The sequence below is a fragment of the Oncorhynchus gorbuscha genome, linkage group LG16 (genome assembly GCF_021184085.1).
Source record: "Oncorhynchus gorbuscha isolate QuinsamMale2020 ecotype Even-year linkage group LG16, OgorEven_v1.0, whole genome shotgun sequence".
Taxonomy (NCBI): Eukaryota; Metazoa; Chordata; class Actinopteri; order Salmoniformes; family Salmonidae; genus Oncorhynchus; species Oncorhynchus gorbuscha.
The window spans coordinates 34,052,520-34,073,681 of NC_060188.1; the positions used below are offsets into that span (position 1 = coordinate 34,052,520).

General features: G+C 44.9%; 1 protein-coding gene across 1 annotated transcript; it reads left to right on the top strand.

Moving 5' to 3' along the window:
• Window positions 1–1,620: 1,620 nt before the first annotated feature.
• Window positions 1,621–21,072, top strand: LOC123999749 (myc-associated zinc finger protein-like). Its single transcript, XM_046305779.1, has 7 exons — window positions 1,621–1,664; window positions 5,467–5,618; window positions 14,396–14,763; window positions 14,929–15,197; window positions 18,566–18,629; window positions 19,275–19,446; window positions 19,629–21,072. The coding sequence occupies exons 1-7, from the start codon at window positions 1,621–1,623 to the stop codon at window positions 19,958–19,960; spliced, it is 1,401 nt and encodes a 466-aa protein (XP_046161735.1). The 3' UTR covers window positions 19,961–21,072.
• The last annotated feature ends 90 nt before the right edge of the window (window positions 21,073–21,162 follow it).

The following is a 21,162-nucleotide window of genomic DNA, read 5'->3' on the forward strand; positions in this document are numbered from 1 at the left end:
AAGGTCTACTACACCTGTTGTATTCGATGCATGTGACTAATACAATTTGATTAGATTTATTTAAATGGACCTTATATGAACTGTAACTCAGTAAAATCTTTGAAATTGTTGCATGTTGCATTTATATTTTTGTTCAGTAGATCTAACATCGGAAACTTATAGCATAGCCAAAGAGTGTTGAATATAAACGTTTTCATTTCAAGTTTGGTCCCTATTCAGTTTGAAATGTCAAGCAGGCAAAATGTTTCAAAGCAGTTTTACTAAACCAAACAAACTTCACCGAAATGTTGGTAACCAGTAGTGGAGGCTGCTGAGGGGAGAACGGCTCATAATAATGGCCGGAATGGAATGGTATCAATCACATCTTTTTTTTTTGGGGGGGGGGGGTTCATATCTTTGATACTATTCCATTCACTCCATTTCATTTCAGCCATTATTATGAGCCGTCCTCCTCTCAGCAGCCTCCACTGGTCTCCAGTTTAATGTATTGATCACTTCAACTAGGCTGGATGTGTCTATTCATAAAGTATTATCACAAGTTATACCAATAATTCCAGTAAAATGCGTTATAATTGTATAATATAGTTTTATCATTTCATCTTTGGTCTCTGTCTAGACATGGCTTCCTGCAGCAGTCTGCTGTCTGAAGAGCAGTTACAGTGCTCTGTCTATCTGGACGTGTTCACTGAGCCAGTCGCCACAACTTCTGCAAAACCTGCATCAGAAAGTACTTGGGTAGCAATTACGTGTGCCAGTGTCCACTGTGTAAAATTACATTTGATAGGAGACCAGATCTGTGTCGATACTTTTATTTCTGAGATGGCCGCTCAGTTCGGGAAATCAGTTCAATGGAAAGCTACCAGCAGCCCAGGCCGGCACCCTACTAAGTCTGGAGAACTGGCCTGTGACGGCTGCACTGGGACGAAGCGCAAGGCACTAATTTAATTTCATGGTGTGTCTCACCCTCTTTTTGTGAGACTCACCTGCAGCCTCAGCTGATCGACCCCGTGGAGAGCCTGGAAGACAGAATGTGTAAGAAGCATGACAGACTCCTGGAGATGTTCTGTAGGACTGACCAGGCGTATGTGCGTCAGTTCTGCACTGAGACACACTACAAGGCTCACCACACCGTCCCTCTGGGAAGAGAATGGAGAAAGGAGGGCTCTGCTGGAAGCACAGGCGCAGAAGATGATTCAGGAGCGACAACTGAAGGTCGAGGAGTTCAAACACTCCGGAGAGCTCAGCAACAGAGACGCAGAACTTGACATAGCAGACGGCGTGCAGGTCTTCACTGCTCTCGTGTGCTCCATTGAGAGAAGCCAGGCTAACTACATTTGGAATGTTAACGAGAAGAAGAAAAGTGCAGAGAGATGGACTGGAGTGTGTATCAAAGAGCTGGAGCAGGAAATCACTGGGGACCACCTCCTACAGAACGTGTCATCCCTGCACCCCCCCAACCCCCACCCCACACACACTCACCCAGGTCCAGGACTTGTCTGAGATCAGTTTTGGGGTGATCAGTTTTGGGGTGTGAAGAGAGGGGTGAGGAGCTCTTTGTCTCAGCTGGAGGATAAAGTGAGGGGGGCTTTTTCTGAGCTTGAGGAGAAATGTCTTAACCGAATGGAGAAGTTTCCCGATTTGATGCTGAAGAAGATGCAGTGGATGTGACTCTGGACCCTGATACAGCAAATCCCAGACTCATCCTCTATGAGGACGGCAAAACAAGTGAAAGATTAATTCACAACAAGTAAACCTTTACCTTATGAACTACAATATGATCCAGAGGTGGCACCACAGAGTCAACAGTATGTATTTTCTGGGGCCTGGAGTTTTCTGCTGATCTGATGACCTGGTCAGGTAAAACTCCTATTCGTAGGCTATTCTGGAAAATACGTTTTTTTAACTTTCATTTAGAACTGAAAATGAACCCGGTTTCAACGTCCGGAAAATACTTATTTTTCAATGTCCGGAAAATATGTACACTGAACAAAAATATAATCGCAACATGTAAAGTATTAGTCCCATGTTTCATGAGCTGAAATAAAATATCCCAGAAATGTTCTATATGCACAAAAGGTTTCTTTCTCTCGAATTTTGTGTGCACATTTTTTTACATCTCTGTTTGTGTGTGTTTTCCCCTTTGCCAAGATAATCCAATCCACCTGACAGGTGTGGCATATCAAGAATCTGGTTAAACAGCATGATCATTACACAGGTGCACCTTGTGCTGGGGATAATAAAAGGCTCTAAAATGTGCAGTTTTGTCACACAACATAATACCACAGACGTCTCAAATTTTGAGGGTGTGTGCAATTGGCATGCCGACTGCAGGAATGTTCCCCAGAGCTGTTGCCAGAGAAATGTAATGTTCATTTCTCTACGATAAGAGAATTTGGCAGTACGTCCAACCGGCCTCACAACCGCAGAAGACATGTATGGCGTTGTGTGGGCAAGCGGTTAGCTGATGTCATCGTTGTGAACAGAGTGCCCCATGGTGGCGGTGGGGTTATGGTATGGACAGGTATAAACTATGGAAAATAACACAATCGCAATTTGACTGCACAGAGATACCGTGATGAGATCCTGAGACACATTGTTGTGCATTCATTCACTGCCATGTTCATGTTTCAGTATGATAACGCACGGCTCCATGTCTCAAGGATCTGTACACAATTCCTGGAATCTGAAATCGTTCCAGTACTTTCATGGCCTGCATACTCACCAGACATGTTACCAATTGAGCATGCTTGGGATGCTCTGAGTCGACGTGTATGACAGTGTGTTCTAAGTCCAGCAACTTCGCACAGCAACCCCCAAGTGACGAAAGCGTTCCACAGGGATGCTGGTCCATGTCGACTCCAATGTTTCCCACAGTTGTGTCAAGTTGGCTGGATGTCCTTTGGATGGTCGACCATTCTTGCATGCTTGATGCACAATGGAAACTGTTGAATGTCGCTCTGGATAAGAGCGTCTGCTAAATGACTTAAATGTAAATGTAAATGTAATGTGGAAACACTTAGAATCGTTGCAGGTTTTGACACAGACCGGTGGCACCGACTACCATGCCCCGTTCATAGGAACTTAAATATTTTGTCTTGCCCATTATTCACCATCTAAATGGCACATATACACAATCCATGTCTCAATTGTCTCAAGGCTTAAAAATCCTTCTATAACCTGCCCCCCCCCCCTCCTCTACACTGATTGAACTGGAATTAACAAGTGACCTCAATACGGGATCATAGCTTTCACCTAGATTCACCTGGTCAATCTATGTCATGGAAAGAAAGAACATTGTTCATAATGTTTTTTACACTCAGTGTATTTATCACAGAACAACCAAGAAATGAAGAGTGACATCAAGGCTGTCTTTTAGGGCTTTTATGTAGCTCTGCAAAGATATTATTAAAACACATCAAACACATCAGTCTTCAATGCACAAGTTGTTCTTGCTCAGTGTTTTCAAGGACTGAGAAGAAAGGGGGCTACGAGTAGTACCAGGGTGCTCACAGTGATGTAAGCACCCAGATGAAATAAAATACATTCAATGAACTAAAAACAGAAGATGGTATCTTCCAGCTACTGTAGCTGCCTCCTAAACATCAATAAGCACTACTAGTAGCACAACAAATGACAGTATGAACCAAAAGTTAAGTTCCTGGAGATAATAGCAATCTGATTCCCCTCCTGTCTGAACTGGGCATGGGCCACTGACCATTAACCTAGATGTTCTGTTCTGCCTTGTGTACTGTTCCAGTAATTTGAAGTTTGATAGAATAACCATTGTAACTCTCCTACAACAATCAAATTTGCAGCAGCATTATTTTACAGCCAGAGATGCAGATATGAGTAAGAAGTCCAGTATCTCTGGAGCATTAGCCTACCTCACTTCTAGTCTTAACAATCTATTGAAAACAACAACGTTTTTGTCATTTTGACGTATAGTCCTATTACTGTGAAGCTGTTGCACCTGAAGCATGTATATTTACCTTTAAGATGCGCGTGATCTTGTTTTATTGCCTTAATACGTTTCTATTGATGTCACCCAGTTGGGTATTCTCAATATTATCTCACTATAAGGATGTTGTGATATGTTAGTTTGGAGTGGGGCAATCTTACGCAATTCTATTGCATTACTAGCTGTTGATAAAATAGGTATTTATGTCGGCCGAACTCGCGGGGGCAAGAAGACGGATGCACGGGTCTATTGAAAACAGCGCACGCCACGGAGGAGACGGGAACAGCGAGGAGGGTGCATAAGCTACACTAAATACTTTCCCTTTAAACAGGGGACACGGCGGCGGGGGATAGATAGAGAGGGGAGAGGAGAAGAGATGTAAAAAAAATAAAAGGAAGAAAGACAGCGAGGGTGGGAGGGAGAGAGAAATAGAAAAAAAAAAGAAAGATGTCGTCCTCTCGTTTGAAAAGCCGAGGCAAAGCTTTCGATTGCGGCCGATCGGGGACTCTCTAGTTCGGGACACGATTTTACGCAACACCGAGGCTTTGGAATCCACCACCGCTTTGGCCTCTCGGAGCTATCGAAATAAATGACTCTTCGTCCACGTATTTACAAACAACTGCGGACTTATTATTATTACTTTTTATATATTTTTCGTTATTTGTAATACTCAAATTTTGCATGGATTTGAGAATAGGATTTCTTCTTAGGCTATAATATAAATATACAATGTAAATTGCATTGTAAATGCATAATTAAAAGCATGCATCAACCATTTTGTCGCATTTTAGTTATAATATCATGTTGCATCCTTTCGTCCCACACCATATAACAACATTTTAGTTGAACATTATCATTACTGTCAAAAGATATTGTCATATAACTGACAGCCTTTCAAAATGGATCATTCATCTTCAATAATAATTTATGCTATTGAATGCACCGCGATTTAAACTTTCACACAGAGATATTCACCTTGGATATTTGAAACTGCAGAGAGGAACTAGGTAGGCTGCAGACATTATAGCAGGTGGAGTGATTCATCAGTTGGCCCCAGCCTATGGTTGGTTGGCGCCCAAGTCTCAGGTGGATATATATTTCTAGTTTTGACTCTTGGACTAAAAGTATCTGACATCATCCTGCTTCAAAATGGATTCTTCTTGGAGTAATTTTCTGTTTCAGGTAAGTTTGTGTGTGTGTGTGTGTGTGTGTGTGTCAGAGAAAGAAAAATACAAATTGTGTTTAATGTCTCACTCTTCAGAGTACTATGGATGCAGAAGTGAATGCTCAGGGATCCTGGGATCATACACATGCTTATTATGTTTGTGATGTCATATAAGTCTTAAACTGACAATTTGCCAACTGTGCCCCTTACAGATTTGTTGTAGTATTGATTATGAGGGCAAGAGTGAGAGCTTGTGTGTGTGCTGACTGGGGTCAAAGGTGACATGATCCCCCAATGATGTATTTCAAGCCTCAGCAGCTCATTCTTGCTCTCATTTCCCCAGACTCCGCCCTCACAGACCCAGTCTGAGACAGCCCTCCAATCAGAGCTGCTTCCGGACATGTCTGACTCTGCCCAGAACCCCCCCTACAGAGCACATAGCCCCGCCCCCATCCACAGTGGACACAGCCGCCCTGAATGAAGAGCCTTTACCTGGTGAGCATGCAGGTTCTATATTCCAAAAGGCACCCTATTCCTTATATAATACACTATTAGCGCACTGTGTGTGGAATAGGGTGGCGGTTGCCATTTGAAATACAGCCAGGATCTATAATGATAATATTAGAATAATAATATATGCCATTTATAAGACACTTTGAACCAAAGCGACACACATTTAAAAAATGATGCGTGGTCCCAGCGGAAATCGAATTCTGGCGTTGCAAGCGTCATGCTCTGCTGACTGAGCCACGGAGGACCACTATGTTTATTCAGTATTATTCTAATTCAATAAACACATATGGAATCCACAATAAACTACTGGATAGGAGGGGGGTGGAGGGGCAGAGAGGGTTTTTCTTGTTGTCAAGAGTCACGGCTGCTGCAGACTCAGCGGAAGCACCTTGATGTCCTCTCTTTACATATAAAAGCTGAAAACACGCACATACAATCTGATATCTCTTCAGCCCCACCCTGAACCATGGGATTTCTTACTTCAGGAAATAATGTCCTTTTCACACTCTCTGTGTCTGTTGCATATGTTTGTGAAAGATAGAGGGTGGAGAGAGAGGACTAAAATGAGAGGTTGTGAGAGAGAGAAAAAAAGACAAAAAAATGTAATATTGTTGCACTGCTCTCACCATCACAGATGTAGATGATTCACTCATAATTTTTTTGTTACATCACAGTTTCTGCCCAGCACGCACATAATGTTCTGAGAACCATACACTACCGTTCAAAAGTTTGGGGTCACTTCGAAATGTCATTGTTTTTTAAATAAAAGTACATTCTTTACCCATTAAAATAACATCAAATTGATCAGAAATACAGTGTAGACATTGTTAATGTTGTAAATGACTATTGTAGCTGGAAACGGCATATTTCTTTTTATGGATATATAATATATAATAATATAATAATAATATATGCCATTTAGCAGACTTTTATGCTTACAGTCAAAAAATGGGTGGTCCCGGGGATCGAACCCACTACCCTGGCGTTACAAGCGCCATGCTCTACCAACTGAGCTACAGAAGGACTGCTCAAAAAAATAAAGGGAACACTAAAATAACACATCCTAGATATGAATGAATATTCTTATTAAATACTTTTTTCTTTACATAGTTGAATGTGCTGACAACAAAATCACACAAATTATCAATGGAAATCAAATTTATCAACCCATGGAGCTCTGGATTTGAAGTCACACTCAAAATTAAAGTGGAAAACCACACTGCAGGCTGATCCAACTTTGATGTAATGTCCTTAAAACAAGTCAAAATTAGGTTCAGTAGTGTGTGTGGCCTCCATGTGCCTGTATGACCTCCCTACAACGCCTGGGCATGCTCCTGATGAGGTGGCGGATGGTCTCCTGAGGGATCTCCTCCCAGACCTGGACTAAAGCATCCGCCAACTCCTGGACAGTCTGTGGTGCAACGTGGCGTTGGTGGATGGAGCGAGACATGATGTCCCAGATGTGCTCAATTGGATTCAGGTCTGGGGAGCGGGCGGGCCAGTCCATAGCATCAATGCCTTCCTCTTTCAGGAACTGCTGACACACTCCAGCCACATGAGGTCTAGCATTGTCTTGCATTAGGAGGAACCCAGGGCCAACCGCACCAGCATATGGTCTCACAAGGGGTCTGAGGATCTCATCTCGGTACCTAATGGCAGTCAGGCTACCTTTGGCGAGCACATGGAGGGCTGTGTGGCCCCCCCCAAAGAAATGCCACCCCACACCATGACTGACCCACCGCCAAACCGGTCATGCTGGAGGATGTTGCAGGCAGCAGAACATTCTCCACGGCGTCTCCAGACTGTCACGTCTGTCACATGCTCAGTGTGAACCTGCTTTCATCTGTGAAGAGCACAGGGCACCAGTGGCGAATTTGCCAATCTTGGTTTTCTCTGGCAAATGCCAAACGTCCTGCACGGTGTTGGGCTGTAAGCACAACCCCCACCTGTGGACGTCGGGCCCTCATACCACCCCCACGGAGTCCATTTCTGACCATTTGAGCAGACACATGCACATTTGTGGCCTGCTGGAGGTCATTTTGCAGGGCTCTGGCAGTGCTCCTCCTGCTCCTCCTTGCACAAAGGCGGAGGTAGCGGCCCTGCTGCTGAGTTGGTGCCCTCCTACGGCCTCCTCCACGTCTCCTGATGTACTGGCCTGTCTCCTGGTAGCGCCTCCATGCTCTGGACACTTCGCTGACACACAGCAAACCTTCTTGCCACAGCTCGCATTGATGTGCCATCCTGGATGAGCTGCACTACCTGAGCCACTTGTGTGGGTTGCAGACTCCGTCTCATGCTACCACTAGAGTGAAAGCACCGCCAGCATTCAAAAGTGACCAAAACATCAGCCAGGAAGCATAGGAACTGAGAAGTGGTCTGTAGTCACCACCTGCAGAACCACTCCTTTATTGGGGGTGTCTTGCTAATTGCCTATAATTTCCACCTGTTGTCTATTTCATTTGCACAACAGCATGTGAAATTTATTGTCAATCAGTGTTGCTTCCTAAGTGGACAGTTTAATTTCACAGAAGTGTGATTGACTTGGAGTTACATTGTGTTGTTTAAGTGTTCCCTTTATTTTTTTGAGCAGTGTATATAGGCGTACAGAGGCCCATTATCAGCAACCATCACTCCTGTTTTCTAATGGCACGTTGTGTTAGCTAATCCAAGTTTATTCTTTTAAAAGGCTAATTGATCATTCGAAAACCCACTTGCAATTATGTTAGCACAGCTTCTTCTTTTAGGGACTAGTTGAGTATCTGAAGCATCAGCATTTGTGTGTTCGATTACAGGCTCAAAAATCATTTACATTACATTTACATTTAAGTCATTTAGCAGACGCTCTTATCCAGAGCGACTTACAAATTGGTGCATTCACCTTATGACATCCAGTGGAACAGTCACTTTACAATAGTGCATCTAAATCTTAAAGGGGGGGGTGAGAGGGAATACTTATCCTATCCTAGGTATTCCTTAAAGAGGTGGGGTTTCAGGTGTCTCCGGAAGGTGGTGATTGACTCCGCTGTCCTGGCGTCGTGAGGGAGTTTGTTCCACCATTGGGGGGCCAGAGCAGCAAACAGTTTTGACTGGGCTGAGCGGGAGCTGTACTTCCTCAGTGGTAGGGAGGCGAGCAGGCCAGAGGTGGATGAACGCAGTGCCCTTGTTTGGGTGTAGGGCCTGATCAGAGCCTGGAGGTACTGAGGTGCCGTTCCCCTCACAGCTCCGTAGGCAAGCACCATGGTCTTGTAGCGGATGCGAGCTTCAACTGGAAGCCAGTGGAGAGAACGGAGGAGCGGGGAGACGTGAGAGAACTTGGGAAGGTTGAACACCAGACGGGCTGCGGCGTTCTGGATGAGTTGAAGGGGTTTAATGGCACAGGCAGGGAGCCCAGCCAACAGCGAGTTGCAGTAATCCAGACGGGAGATGACAAGTGCCTGGATTAGGACCTGCGCCGCTTCCTGTGTGAGGCAGGGTCGTACTCTGCGGATGTTGTAGAGCATGAACCTACAGGAACGGGCCACCGCCTTGATGTTGGTTGAGAACGACAGGGTGTTGTCCAGGATCACACCAAGGTTCTTAGCGCTCTGGGAGGAGGACACAATGGAGTTGTCAACCGTGATGGCGAGATCATGGAACGGGCAGTCCTTCCCGGGAGGAAGAGCAGCTCCGTCTTGCCGAGGTTCAGCTTGAGGTGGTGATCCGTCATCCACACTGATATGTCTGCCAGACATGCAGAGATGCGATTCTCCACCTGGTCATCAGAAGGGGGAAAGGAGAAGATTAGTTGTGTGTCGTCTGCATAGCAATGATAGGAGAGACCATGTGAGGTTATGACAGAGCCAAGTGACTTGGTGTATAGCGAGAATAGGAGAGGGCCTAGAACAGAGCCCTGGGGGACACCAGTGGTGAGAGCGCGTGGTGAGGAGACAGATTCTCGCCACGCCACCTGGTAGGAGCGACCTGTCAGGTAGGACGCAATCCAAGCGTGGGCCGCGCCGGAGATGCCCAACTCGGAGAGGGTGGAGAGGAGGATCTGATGGTTCACAGTATCGAAGGCAGCCGATAGATCTAGAAGGATGAGAGCAGAGGAGAGAGAGTTAGCTTTAGCAGTGCGGAGCGCCTCCGTGATACAGAGGAGAGTAGTCTCAGTTGAATGACTAGTCTTGAAACCTGACTGATTTGGATCAAGAAGGTCATTCAGAGAGAGATAGCGGGAGAGCTGGCCAAGGACGGCACGTTCAAGAGTTTTGGAGAGAAAAGAAAGAAGGGATACTGGTCTGTAATTGTTGACATCGGAGGGATCGAGTGTAGGTTTTTTCAGAAATGTCCATAAACAAATAACTTTCTTCTGAAACTTGTGTCTGTTCTTGTTTTGAGAAATGAAGGCTATTCCATGCGAGATATTGCCAAGAAACTGAAGATCCCGTACAACGCTTTGTACTACTCCCTTCACAGAACAGCGCAAACTGTCTCTAACCAGAATAGAAAGAGGAATGGGAGGCCCTGGTGCACAACTGAGCAAGAGGACAAGTACATTAGACTGTCTAGTTTGCGAAACAGACACCTCACAAGTCCTTAACTGGCAGTTCATTTAAATAGTACCTGCAAAACACCAGTCTCAACGTCAACAGTGAAGAAGTGACTCTGGGATGCTGGCCTTCTAGGCAGAGTTGCAAAGAAAAAGCCATATCTCAGACTGGTCAATAAAAATAAAAGATTAAGATGGGCAAAAGAAGACAGACACTGGACAAAGGAACACTGCCTAGAAGGCCAGAATCCCATTCATTATTGATTTTGGGTGTGTTATGCCAAGGCCAGAGTGACAACCCACAGGACGGTTGACCCCCAGGGCCAGGACTGAGCAGTCCAGCACCTAGGGATTACCTAAATAGGTATCTCCCCTGACGTGGGCATGTTTTCAATACTGACTCCTTTTGTCATACTGTATTCCATATAAGGCATGCAAACCTTATGAAAGTTGTCCAGTATATAGCTTTAATCTTGGATGGCAACAACAACTGCCCGAGTTACACCGGGAATGCACACGCCATCTCTCCATCAGTGCTCAGACCGTCCACAATAGACTGAGAGAGGCTGGACTGAGGGCTTGTAGGCCTGTTGTAAGGCAGGTCCTCACCAGACATCACCGGCAACAACATCGCCTATGGGCACAAACCCACTGTTGCTGGACGAGACAGGACTGGCAAAAAGTGCTCTTCGCTGACATGTCGCGGTTTTGTCTCACCAGGGATGATGGTCGGATTCGCTATTTTCGTTGAAGGAATGAGTGTTACACTGAGGCCTGTATTCTGGAGCGGGATCGGTTTGGAGGTGGAGGGTCCGTCAAGGTCTGGGGCGGTGTGTCTCAGCATCATCAGAATGAGCTTGTTGTCATTGCAGGCAATCTCAACGCTGTGTGTTACAGGGAAGACATCCTCCTCCCTAATGTGGTACCCTTCCTGCAGACAATGCCACCAGCCATACTGCTCGTTCTGTGCGTGATTTCCTGCAAGACAGGAATGTCAGTGTTCTGTTATGGCCAGTGAAGAGCCCTGATCTCAATCCCATTGAGCAGGTCTGGGACCTGTTGGATTGGAGGGTGAGGGCTAGGGCCATTCTCCCCAGAAATGTTCATACAAATATTTCCACATGTTAAGTTTGCTGAAAATAAACGCAGTTGACAGTGAGAGGAGTTTAGTACGTTCCGTGAAACCGTTTTAAACTGCAGTAATTTATGTCTAAGATTATATGAACATGACTGGGCATTCAATCATATTTGTATCCATGCATGATCATCAATATCTTCTACCAGGTCTTCCTCACATTGTTGATTTTCATGCTTTGTGTCATCGTTAAATCATGCCTGATTTAACCCTTGTAACAGTTTGGAAATTTGGAGATTTGTCAGACTGCCTTAAAATAGTTTCAATCTTTGAAGTTTCTGTCTTCTCCATTGTTTGCTGCACAGAGAGAATAGTGTATCTGCTAAAATTCATCTCAGCTCCGTCACAGACTGGTCTTCCCTGGCTGCCTGACCCTGCAGAGACACATCCCCACCTGCTCCTCCTAAAATGAGGCATGGCAAAGAATTACCTTGGTGTACATTTATACATTTTATTATCCAAGAATAGAATCAGTGGTTCAATAGTTGAAATGACCATTATTGCCAGATCCCAGACTGTAACCTTAATCTTTAAATGCTTTCCTGTAGGTGCTGTAGGTCTATCCATCAATTCAAGATGGAAATTCACTGATATTGTGAATATACTGCAAAATTCACCCGAGCTCCGTAGACTGGTCTTTCCTGGCTGTCTGACCCTGCTTGGTATGTTATGGGGCTCCTGAGTGGCGCCCCCGAGTGCCTCAGCGGTCTAAGGCACTGCATTTCAGTGCAAGAGGTGTCCCTGCAGTCCCTTGTTCAAATAACTGACTTGCCTAGTTAAATACAAATCAAATTAAACTGTTGCCATCTGATCCTGCTAAGACATGATGATCATAGTGTTGTGTACTGATGGTGCACCATAACAGTGAAGCCTGTAGAGCTGTTTATTACTGTGCCAGTTATAAAAATAGGGAATTAGTTAGGGAAACTGACAAATCAATAACATTACATTACTATACTGCCTCGAATAAAAACTCACATTCCGCAACAACAAAAAACATCAGAATTATCCGTCTTCAATCGTTTGGCCGCTGGTTTCATTGTTTGATTCAGGTCTAATGTGAATGAGGCATAAATAATACCTACTTTTGGCCAGCTCTCTCTCTGATGGTGCATCAACTGGTGAAAGCTAGCGAAGTTCATTTACTTCTGTTGAATTGGGACAAAAAGGCTACAGAACATTTCCATACAAACAGCTGTTAGATATTAATAAATGCCACCTCATATCGCTATCTGACAGATAGCTACAGGCTAGAGGTGAACTGACTGTGGTAACTACTAGCTAACTAATTCATTCACCTCAGTCAAGAGGGTATAAAAAATCAGCTAAAGTTACATATCAGTTACACTACTAGTTCAGCACTGCGAACACTCATTTTTTTCTTCTATTAAGTTAAACAGCAGTTACCTGTCCAGTTACATCAGTCAACTAAAGAGTAGCCAGTTTCTGCTCTGCTTGCTTTTACAACTCAGAGAAAGAGCTCAACACATACACACTGAGAGCAGCTGCCTCTGTTCAACTCTCCTGTGCTGGTCCAGACAGCTTTTCAAAAGCTTTGCCTTCACACAGCCTATCCACCCGCTCTTTGGTGTCCATGTGGTCCTAAATCTAGCTGTCTGAAACCTCCAAACAGCCTACCCGACCATTCTAAGGCGTCCTCATGGTCCTAAACATACCAACGCCGTTTTTGGTATCACAGTGCAATGATAAAACTAAGAGGGGACAAAAATGCAATTTCTCCCAGTGAAAGTTGTGCCCCTGACTTTAACAGAACTACTACATCTACTAAAAGTTAAAACATAGTTACATTTAATTACAAATTTGGATGTTCTCCAATTCTCAGATGTTCTCCAACTGGTTTGACTTTGAGAATGTTCTCAAATAGTTCAGAGAAGGTTAAGAAACATATTCTTCTGTGGGAATTTCAGTACTTCAGCATAACTTTTGTTACAGATTTCCTCATGGTTCTATTTAAAGTCATGGTCTCACATTGTCCCAAGAATGTTAAGAAACAACGTTCTTCTGTGGGAATTTCAATACTTCAGCATAACGTTTGCTACAGGTTTCCTCATGGTTCTATTTAAAGTCATGTTCTCAAATTGTTCCGAGAATGTTAAGGAAACTTTCCATAAAAAAAACAAGAAAACTTTAACGTTCAGAGAATGTTCTAAGAATGTTTTTTTTAAACATATACATTCCGTTCTCAGAAGAAACAAAACTCTTTCCATCCTCTATCTTATTAAGTGTGTTGGCTGCACCAACTAATTGGCCACACCTGATCTTAATGAGTGGTTGTTTCTTTTGAAATGGGGTCTGTTTGAAATGACAAAAATGTGAAAAAAATTGCCATTCTAGTTCATCCTGGTGGCGCAGTGGACTAATTCTACAGATGGAGAACAGAAGATCATAGGTTTGACGTTGTGCCACAATCAAAAGTAAATGTGTTTTCATGTTTAATGCCTAAGCAAATTTACATCCATGTGTCCTATCTATGCTTGGATTTCAAAACAGTTAACCCAAACTAAGTTAGCAGTGTTATTAAAAGTTTTACAGAAACATGTTCTCAGAACGTTATTTAATTACCATCAAATTAACTATAATTTCCCTTCTCAGAACCTTAATAAAACCTTCCAGGAAAACTTTCAGGAAACCAGAGTAAAATGTTCTTAGAACCTCCCTGCAATATAAAAATGAATGTTCACAGAACAGGCAAAATTTTCACTTCTGTTCTAAAAATGTTTAGAAAGCTTTGCGTTTTACCGGTCAGGGGTCAAGAAACTTATGACTTCATTCCCAGAACCAATGGGAAATCAAAAACGTACATTCTCACAACTTCCAAGGAACCAAATGTGCTTGCTGGGTGGTCATTCACCAGATGCTTTCATCCTAAACAACTTACAGTATACAAATGTAGAGGGACCCAATAGCTTACTTATTCATTATGTCAGGTCCATGTAGGAATCCCAACCCACAAACTCTACCCTTAGTTCCCTTTCAGGAGTTACGTTCTCTCACACTTTTGTTTTCCCTCTTTCCCTTTCCCCTCTATCTTTATCTCTCTCTTTCCTCTCTCTTTATTTTCCATCTCTCCTTTAGAAAAGGCCGTCTCCAAGCCTGGCCGGCCCACACACATCTGCGCCACATGTAACAAGCAGTTTAAGAACAACTACAACCTCCGGCGCCATCAGTCGGTGCACACTGGCATCAAAATGAAGGACAGAGCAGCCAGAGAGAGGGAGGACGGGAGCAAGGGAGGAGGAGGGGGGCGGCAAACAATCCCTCTCTCCCTCCTCCACCTCTCTCTGCCCTCTCAGGCTCCTCCCGCAGTATCCCTCCCCCAACCCTCCCCACTTGGAAACCAGGAGGGCCAACCTGTTGCGGTGGCCATCGCCCCAGCGACCGTCACCATGGTTGCGCCCCAGGTGCTCCAAGCTGCAGTTGTGGTTGCCGGGACAATGGTACAGGTTGGTTGGTGCCTGTTTTCTCATAATTATTGAAGAATAATTTGCTGCTCCCTATGTCGTTCTCGCTCTCTCCTCGCCTACTTTATTGTGCAATGTAGCCAGAGTAGCTATACTTACCCCACAGCCAGCACTAGCCAACTGTCCCTTTCTTCTCATCAAACCTAGAACCAGAACCAGGGGCCTCAACCCTACCCCAACCCTAGCCCCAACCAGGTGAGGAAGAACCATGCATGTGAGGCTTGTGGGAAGGCCTTCCGAGATGTGTACCACCTGAACCGCCACCGGCTTTCCCACTCGGACGAAAAGCCCTACCACTGCCCCATCTGCCAGCAGCGCTTCAAGAGGAAAGACCGCATGAGCTACCATGTACGCTCACACCAAGGAGGGGTGGAGAAACCTTACGTCTGCCCCCACTGCGCCAAGGGATTCTCACGGTGAGAATGGGGATGACTGGGTGGTGGGAGGGGGGAGGGTTCAATTGTGAAACAAGTATACACACATGCACATACGGTACCAGTCAAAAGTTTGGACACAGCTACCTACTCATTCCAGGATTTTCTTTATTTTTTGTATTTTCTACATTGCAAAATAATAGTGAAGACATTACAACTATGAAATAACACATATGGAATCATGTAGTCGCTAAAAAAGTGTTAAGCAAATCAAAATATATTTTATATTTGAGATTCTTCAAAGTACCCACCCTCTGCCTTGTTGACAGCTTCTCACACTTGGCATTCTCTCAACCGCTTCATGAGGTAGTCACCTGGAATGCATTTCAATTCACAGGTGTGCCTTGTTAAAATTTCATTTGAGCCAATCAGTTGTGTTGTGACAACGTAGGGGTGGTGTGCAGAAGAAAGCCCTATTTGGTTAAGACCAAGTCCATATTATGGCAAGAAACAACAGTCCATCATTAATTTAAGACAGGTCAGTCAATCTGGAAAATTTCAAGAACTTTGAACATTTCTTCAAGTGTGGTAGCAAAAAACATCAAACGCTATGATAAACTGGCTCTCATGAGGACCGCACAGGAAAGGAAGACCCAGAGTTACCTCTGCTGCAGAGGATGAGTTCATTAGAGTTACCAGCGTCAGAAATTGCAGCCCAAATAAATGCTTCACAGAGTTCAAATAACAGACACATCTCAACATCAACTGTTCAGAGGAGACTGCGTGTATCAAGCCTTCATGGTCGAATTGCTGCAAAGAAAGCACTACTAAAAGACACCAATAAGAAGAAGAGACTTGCTAGCAATGGACATTAGACCGGTGGAAATTTGTAATTTGATCTGATGAGATTTTAGGTTCCAACCGCCGTGTCTTTGTGAGATGCAGAGTAGGTGAACAGATGATGTCCGCATGTGTGGATCCCACCGTAAATCAAATCATATGTATTTATATAGCCCTTCTTACATCAGCTGATATATCAAAGTGCTGTACAGAAACCCAGCCTAAAACCCCAAAACAGCAAGCAATGCAGGTGTAGAAACACGGTGGCTAGGAAAAACTCCCTAGAAAGGCCAAAACCTAGGAAGAAACCTAGAGAGGAACCAGGCTATGAGGGGTGGCCAGTCCTCTTCTGGCTGTGCCGAGTGGTGATTATAACAGAACATGGCCAAGATGTTCAAATGTCCATAAATGACCAGCATGGTCAAATAATAATAATCACAGTAGTTGTCGAGGGTGCAACAAGTCAGCACCTCAGGAGTAAATTGAGAGTATCTCTACCTCTGCTGTCTCTAGAGAGTTGAAAACAGCAAGTCTGGGACAGGTAGCACGTCCGGTGAACAGGTCAGGGTTCCATAGCCGCAGGCAGAACAGTTGAAACTGGAGCAGCAGCATGGCCAGGTGGACTGGGGACAGCAAGGTGTCATCATGCCAGGTAGTCCTGAGGCATGGTCCTAGGGCTCAGGTCCTCCGAGAGAGAGAAAGAAAGAGAGAATTAGAGAGAGCATACTTAAATTCACACAGACTGACCCTAGCCCCCCGACACATAAACTACTGCAGCATAAATACTGGAGGCTGAGACAGGAGGGGTCAGGAGACACTGTGGCCCCATCCGATGATACCCCCGGACAGGGCCAAACAGGCAGGATATAACCCCACCCACTCTGCCAAAGCACAGCCCCCACACCACTAGAGGGATATCTTCAACCACCAACTTACCATCCTGAGACAAGTCCGAGTATAGCCCAGAAAGATCTCCGCCACGGCTCAACCCAAGGGGGGGCGCCAACCCAGACAGGAAGACCATGTCAGTGACTCAATCCACTCAAGTGACGAATCCCTCCTAGGGATGGCATGGAAGAGCACCAGTAAGCCAGTAACTCAGCCCCTGTAAATAGGGTTATAGGCAGAGAATCCCAGTGGAGAGAGGGGAACCGGCCAGGCAGAGACAGCAAGGGCGGTTCGTTGCTCCAGAGCCTTTCCGTTCACCTTCCCACTCCTGGGCCAGACTACACTCAATCATATGACCTACTGAAGAGATGAGTCTTCAGTAAAGACTTAAAGGTTGAGACGGAGTCTGCGTCTCTCACATGGGTAGGCAGACCATTCCATAAAAATGGAGCTCTATAGGAGAAAGCCCTGCCTCCAGCTGTTTGCTTAGAAATTGTAGGGACAATTAGGAGGCCTGCATCTTGGGACCGTAGCGTACGTGTAGGTATGTACGGCAGGACCAAATCGGAAAGATAGGTAGGAGCAAGCCCATGTAATGCTTTGTAGGTTAGCAGTAAAACCTTGAAATCAGCCCTTGCCTTACAGGAAGCCAGTGTAGGGAGGATAGCACTGGAGTAATATGATCACATTTTTTTGGTTCTAGTCAGGATTCTAGCAGCCGTATTTAGCAGTAACTGAAGTTTATTTAGTGAAAGTAGAGCATTGCAGTAGTCTAACCTAGAACAAAAGCATGGATTAATTTTTCTGCATCATTTTTAGACAGAAAGATTCAGATTTTTGCAATATTACGTAGATGGATTAAAGCTGTCCTTGAATCTCTTGATATGTTTGTCAAAAGAGAAATCAGGGTAAAGCATGGAGGAGGAGGTGTGATGGTGTGGGGGTGTTTTTCTGGTGACACTGTCTGTGATTTATTTAGAATTCAAGGCACACTTAACCAGCATGGCTACCACAGCATTCTGCAGCGATACGCCATCCCATCTGGTTTGCGCTTAGTGGGACTATCATTTGGTTTTTAACAGAACCATGACCCAAAACACACCTCCAGGCTGTGTAAGGGCTATTTGGCCAAGAAGGAGAGTGATTGAGTGCTGCATCAGATGACCTGGCCTCCACAATCACCCGACATCAACCCAATTGCAATGGTTTGGGATGAGTTGGACCGCAGAGTGAAGGAAAAGCAGCCAACAAATGCTCAGCATATGTGGGAACTCCTTCAAGACTGTTGGAAAAGCATTCCAGGTGAAGCTGGTTGGGAGAATACCAAGAGTGTGCAAAGCTGTCATCAGGGCAAAGGGTGGCTGCTTTGAAGAATCTCATATAAAATATATTTAGATTGTTTGCTTACTACATGATTCCATATGTGTTATTTCATAGTTTTGATGTCTTCACTATTATTCTGCAATGTAGAAAATAGTCAAAATAAAGAAAAACCCTTGAATGAGTAGGTGTGTCCAAACTTTTGACTGGTACTGTGTACATGCACACATTTGTGAAATGAGTCTGGAGTTCTAATAGGATTCAGTTCTAAGTGACGTCTGTTGTGCAAGGGTAGCTCTATCGACGAGAAATGACCGATAAGACACACGTGGGATCTTAATCCTTACTCCTGTCTGTTCTAGACCCGACCACCTCAACAGTCACGTCAGACAGGTGCACTCCACTGAGAGACCCTTCAAGTGCCCGGTAATCCTCTTCTTTCTAACTCACTTTAACGCTTTCGCTCTCTCTTTTTCTACTCTCTGCATGTATTATTGACCCTCGCAATGAATCTGTCTCGGTCCTTTTGTCACAGTTAGTAAGTCACTTGCGATATCTCAGATGGGTCTTGCCATAAAGATCAGTCATTTACAAAATGACACTGATTGGCCAGATGGTGGCGCTATAACAAGCGATGAAAATGCTAACTTTGAAAGGTCATGCCCCTCAACCGGTTTGACCTAAAGTCATTCCATTCGGTACATAGGTCCCGGCTCACAAGGAGAAAATTTAACTCAGGGACGCATAAGGTTTGTCATGATGGATTTTACGCTACTTTGGATTTTGTGAAAAACACTTAAAAGCTACTCCTCTGGCACTGACTGACCGATCTCCCAGAAACTGCATCATTCGTGGGGGACAACATTTGAACTCTTGCCTTGTTCTTTCTCCCTATTTTCAAACTTGTTTCCTGTCGTATGTCCCTTGCTTCTATGTATACACTGTATGAATGTGTTATAGGCAATTTAATGACATTGACCTGCTTAGCTTCTAAAATATAGTGGAGAAGAAAAATGTCAATGTCCAAGCTTCAACAATGGTTTTGTGTGTGCGGGCGCGTGTGCTACACAGACCTGCACGTCTGCCTTCGCCACGCGGGACCGTCTCCGTGCCCACCTGATTCGCCACGAGGAGAAGGTGCCGTGCCACATCTGTGGCAAGCTCCTCTCTGCCGCCTACATCACCGATCATATGAGGGTCCACAACCAATCACAGCACCACGCCTGCCACCTGTGCAACCGCAGTGAGTGGACTTCCATGTTATTTTTTACGTGTGAAAGGAGAGGAGAATACCTGTGGAACACAGGTATCCCGCTCTCATTCCTCATCTCTCATATGTCCTTCTTTTTTGTTCCTCGCCTTTTCTTATTTCTCAATGCTCTCTCTCCCGCTCTCTTCCTCCCTCTCCCTCCCGTCTCCCTCCAGGTTTCACTACCCTCACCTATCTGCGTGTCCACGCTCAGAAACACCACGGCCAGGAGTGGAAGGAGAGCGGAGGGACGCGGGGCATGTTCGGCGGGGCCGGTGCCGGCGGGGTGCTGCTGTGCCAACTGTGTGGGGTGCAGTGCAAGACACCCACCCAGCTCCAGGGCCACATGGGCACCCACGCCGTCACCCAGGTCCAGGGCCCCCCCAGCCCCAGCAGTAGCCCCGCGGGGACCGGCACCATGGCTGTGGCCGTGTCTCTGTCAGGCAGCTCAACCGTGGGCCTGCTGGTCACTGACCGCTCCAGCATTGCCCCCCAGCCTCTCAGCTAGCAGCCAGGCCCATTGGAGAGAGGGGGGGGGGTTTAAAGTGGTGCCGTGGAGACTGCAGTTAGAACAGCTTGAAAGAGGAGTGGATGTGGCTCCGGAGTGAAATTTCTCTTAAGTACAGATGTACTGTAGGATCAGTTTCCCTTCCCCCAATCCTAACCATTAATGGGGAAAATGAAATATTGGCCCAGGATCAGCATATAGGGGCATTCATCTCCCAGGGCCCCATTAGTTTTTTTAAACCTTTATTTTACTAGGCAAGTCAGTTAACAAATTCTTATTTTACAATGATGGCCTACCCTGGCCAAACCCTAACCCATGCAACACTGGGCCAATTGTGTGCCGCCCTATGGAACTCCCAATCACAGCTGGTTGTGATACAGCCTGGAATCAAACCAGGGTCAGTAGGACTGAGATGCAGTGTCTTAGACCGCTGCGCCACTTGGGAGCCCTTTGTATTTGATCCTATTTAAGATGTTGCTGTTGTTTACGCAACAGTCACTTTATCAACTGCCATTGGTGGCCACGAGAGAGAAGAGGAAAGGAGAGATTGTGGAATCCCCCTTTTTTTGTATCAAATTCTACTGAACGAAAGAGAACGTTTTCCTGTTCAATATGAAACTTTTCCATTCACATAGAACCCGAACTCCCATAACAATGTTTGGGATTTTACAAATGCATTACTATTTCTTTTCCTTGGAAATATTGATTATACAGTATATGATCACCCAGACGCAGTATGAGCTGTGGTCCTACATTGGCTTTTTGCTTTTTAAGATGAACAGTACCCCAAGAAAGGACTGTTGCCTTTTCAACAGAAACATGTCATCACTATGTAACTTTACCATATCACTTATCGACAGATAGCATCAAATGGGTATTTATTTTGTCTGTATATTTGGCCACTGAATGCTCGTCTTTCTTTGCTTTGTATGATCTTGTTGTTATTATTCTGGATGCTCTGATTTATAATTCTCTCAAAGTTGAATTGGTCTGAAAAGTATTTGTACTTTTGTGACGCGTTTTTGTGAGATTGCATTCTAGACTGTTCATCTGTTGGTGTAGAATTTCCTCTGTTAATGTGACTGTATTAAAGCGGTAGTATGTATAACCTATATGCACTTGATCTGTGAACAGGTACAGCATCTGATATCAGAGGTGCCAGTAGAATAGAAAATGAGTATGTCTCTGGAGAAAAATGTCAT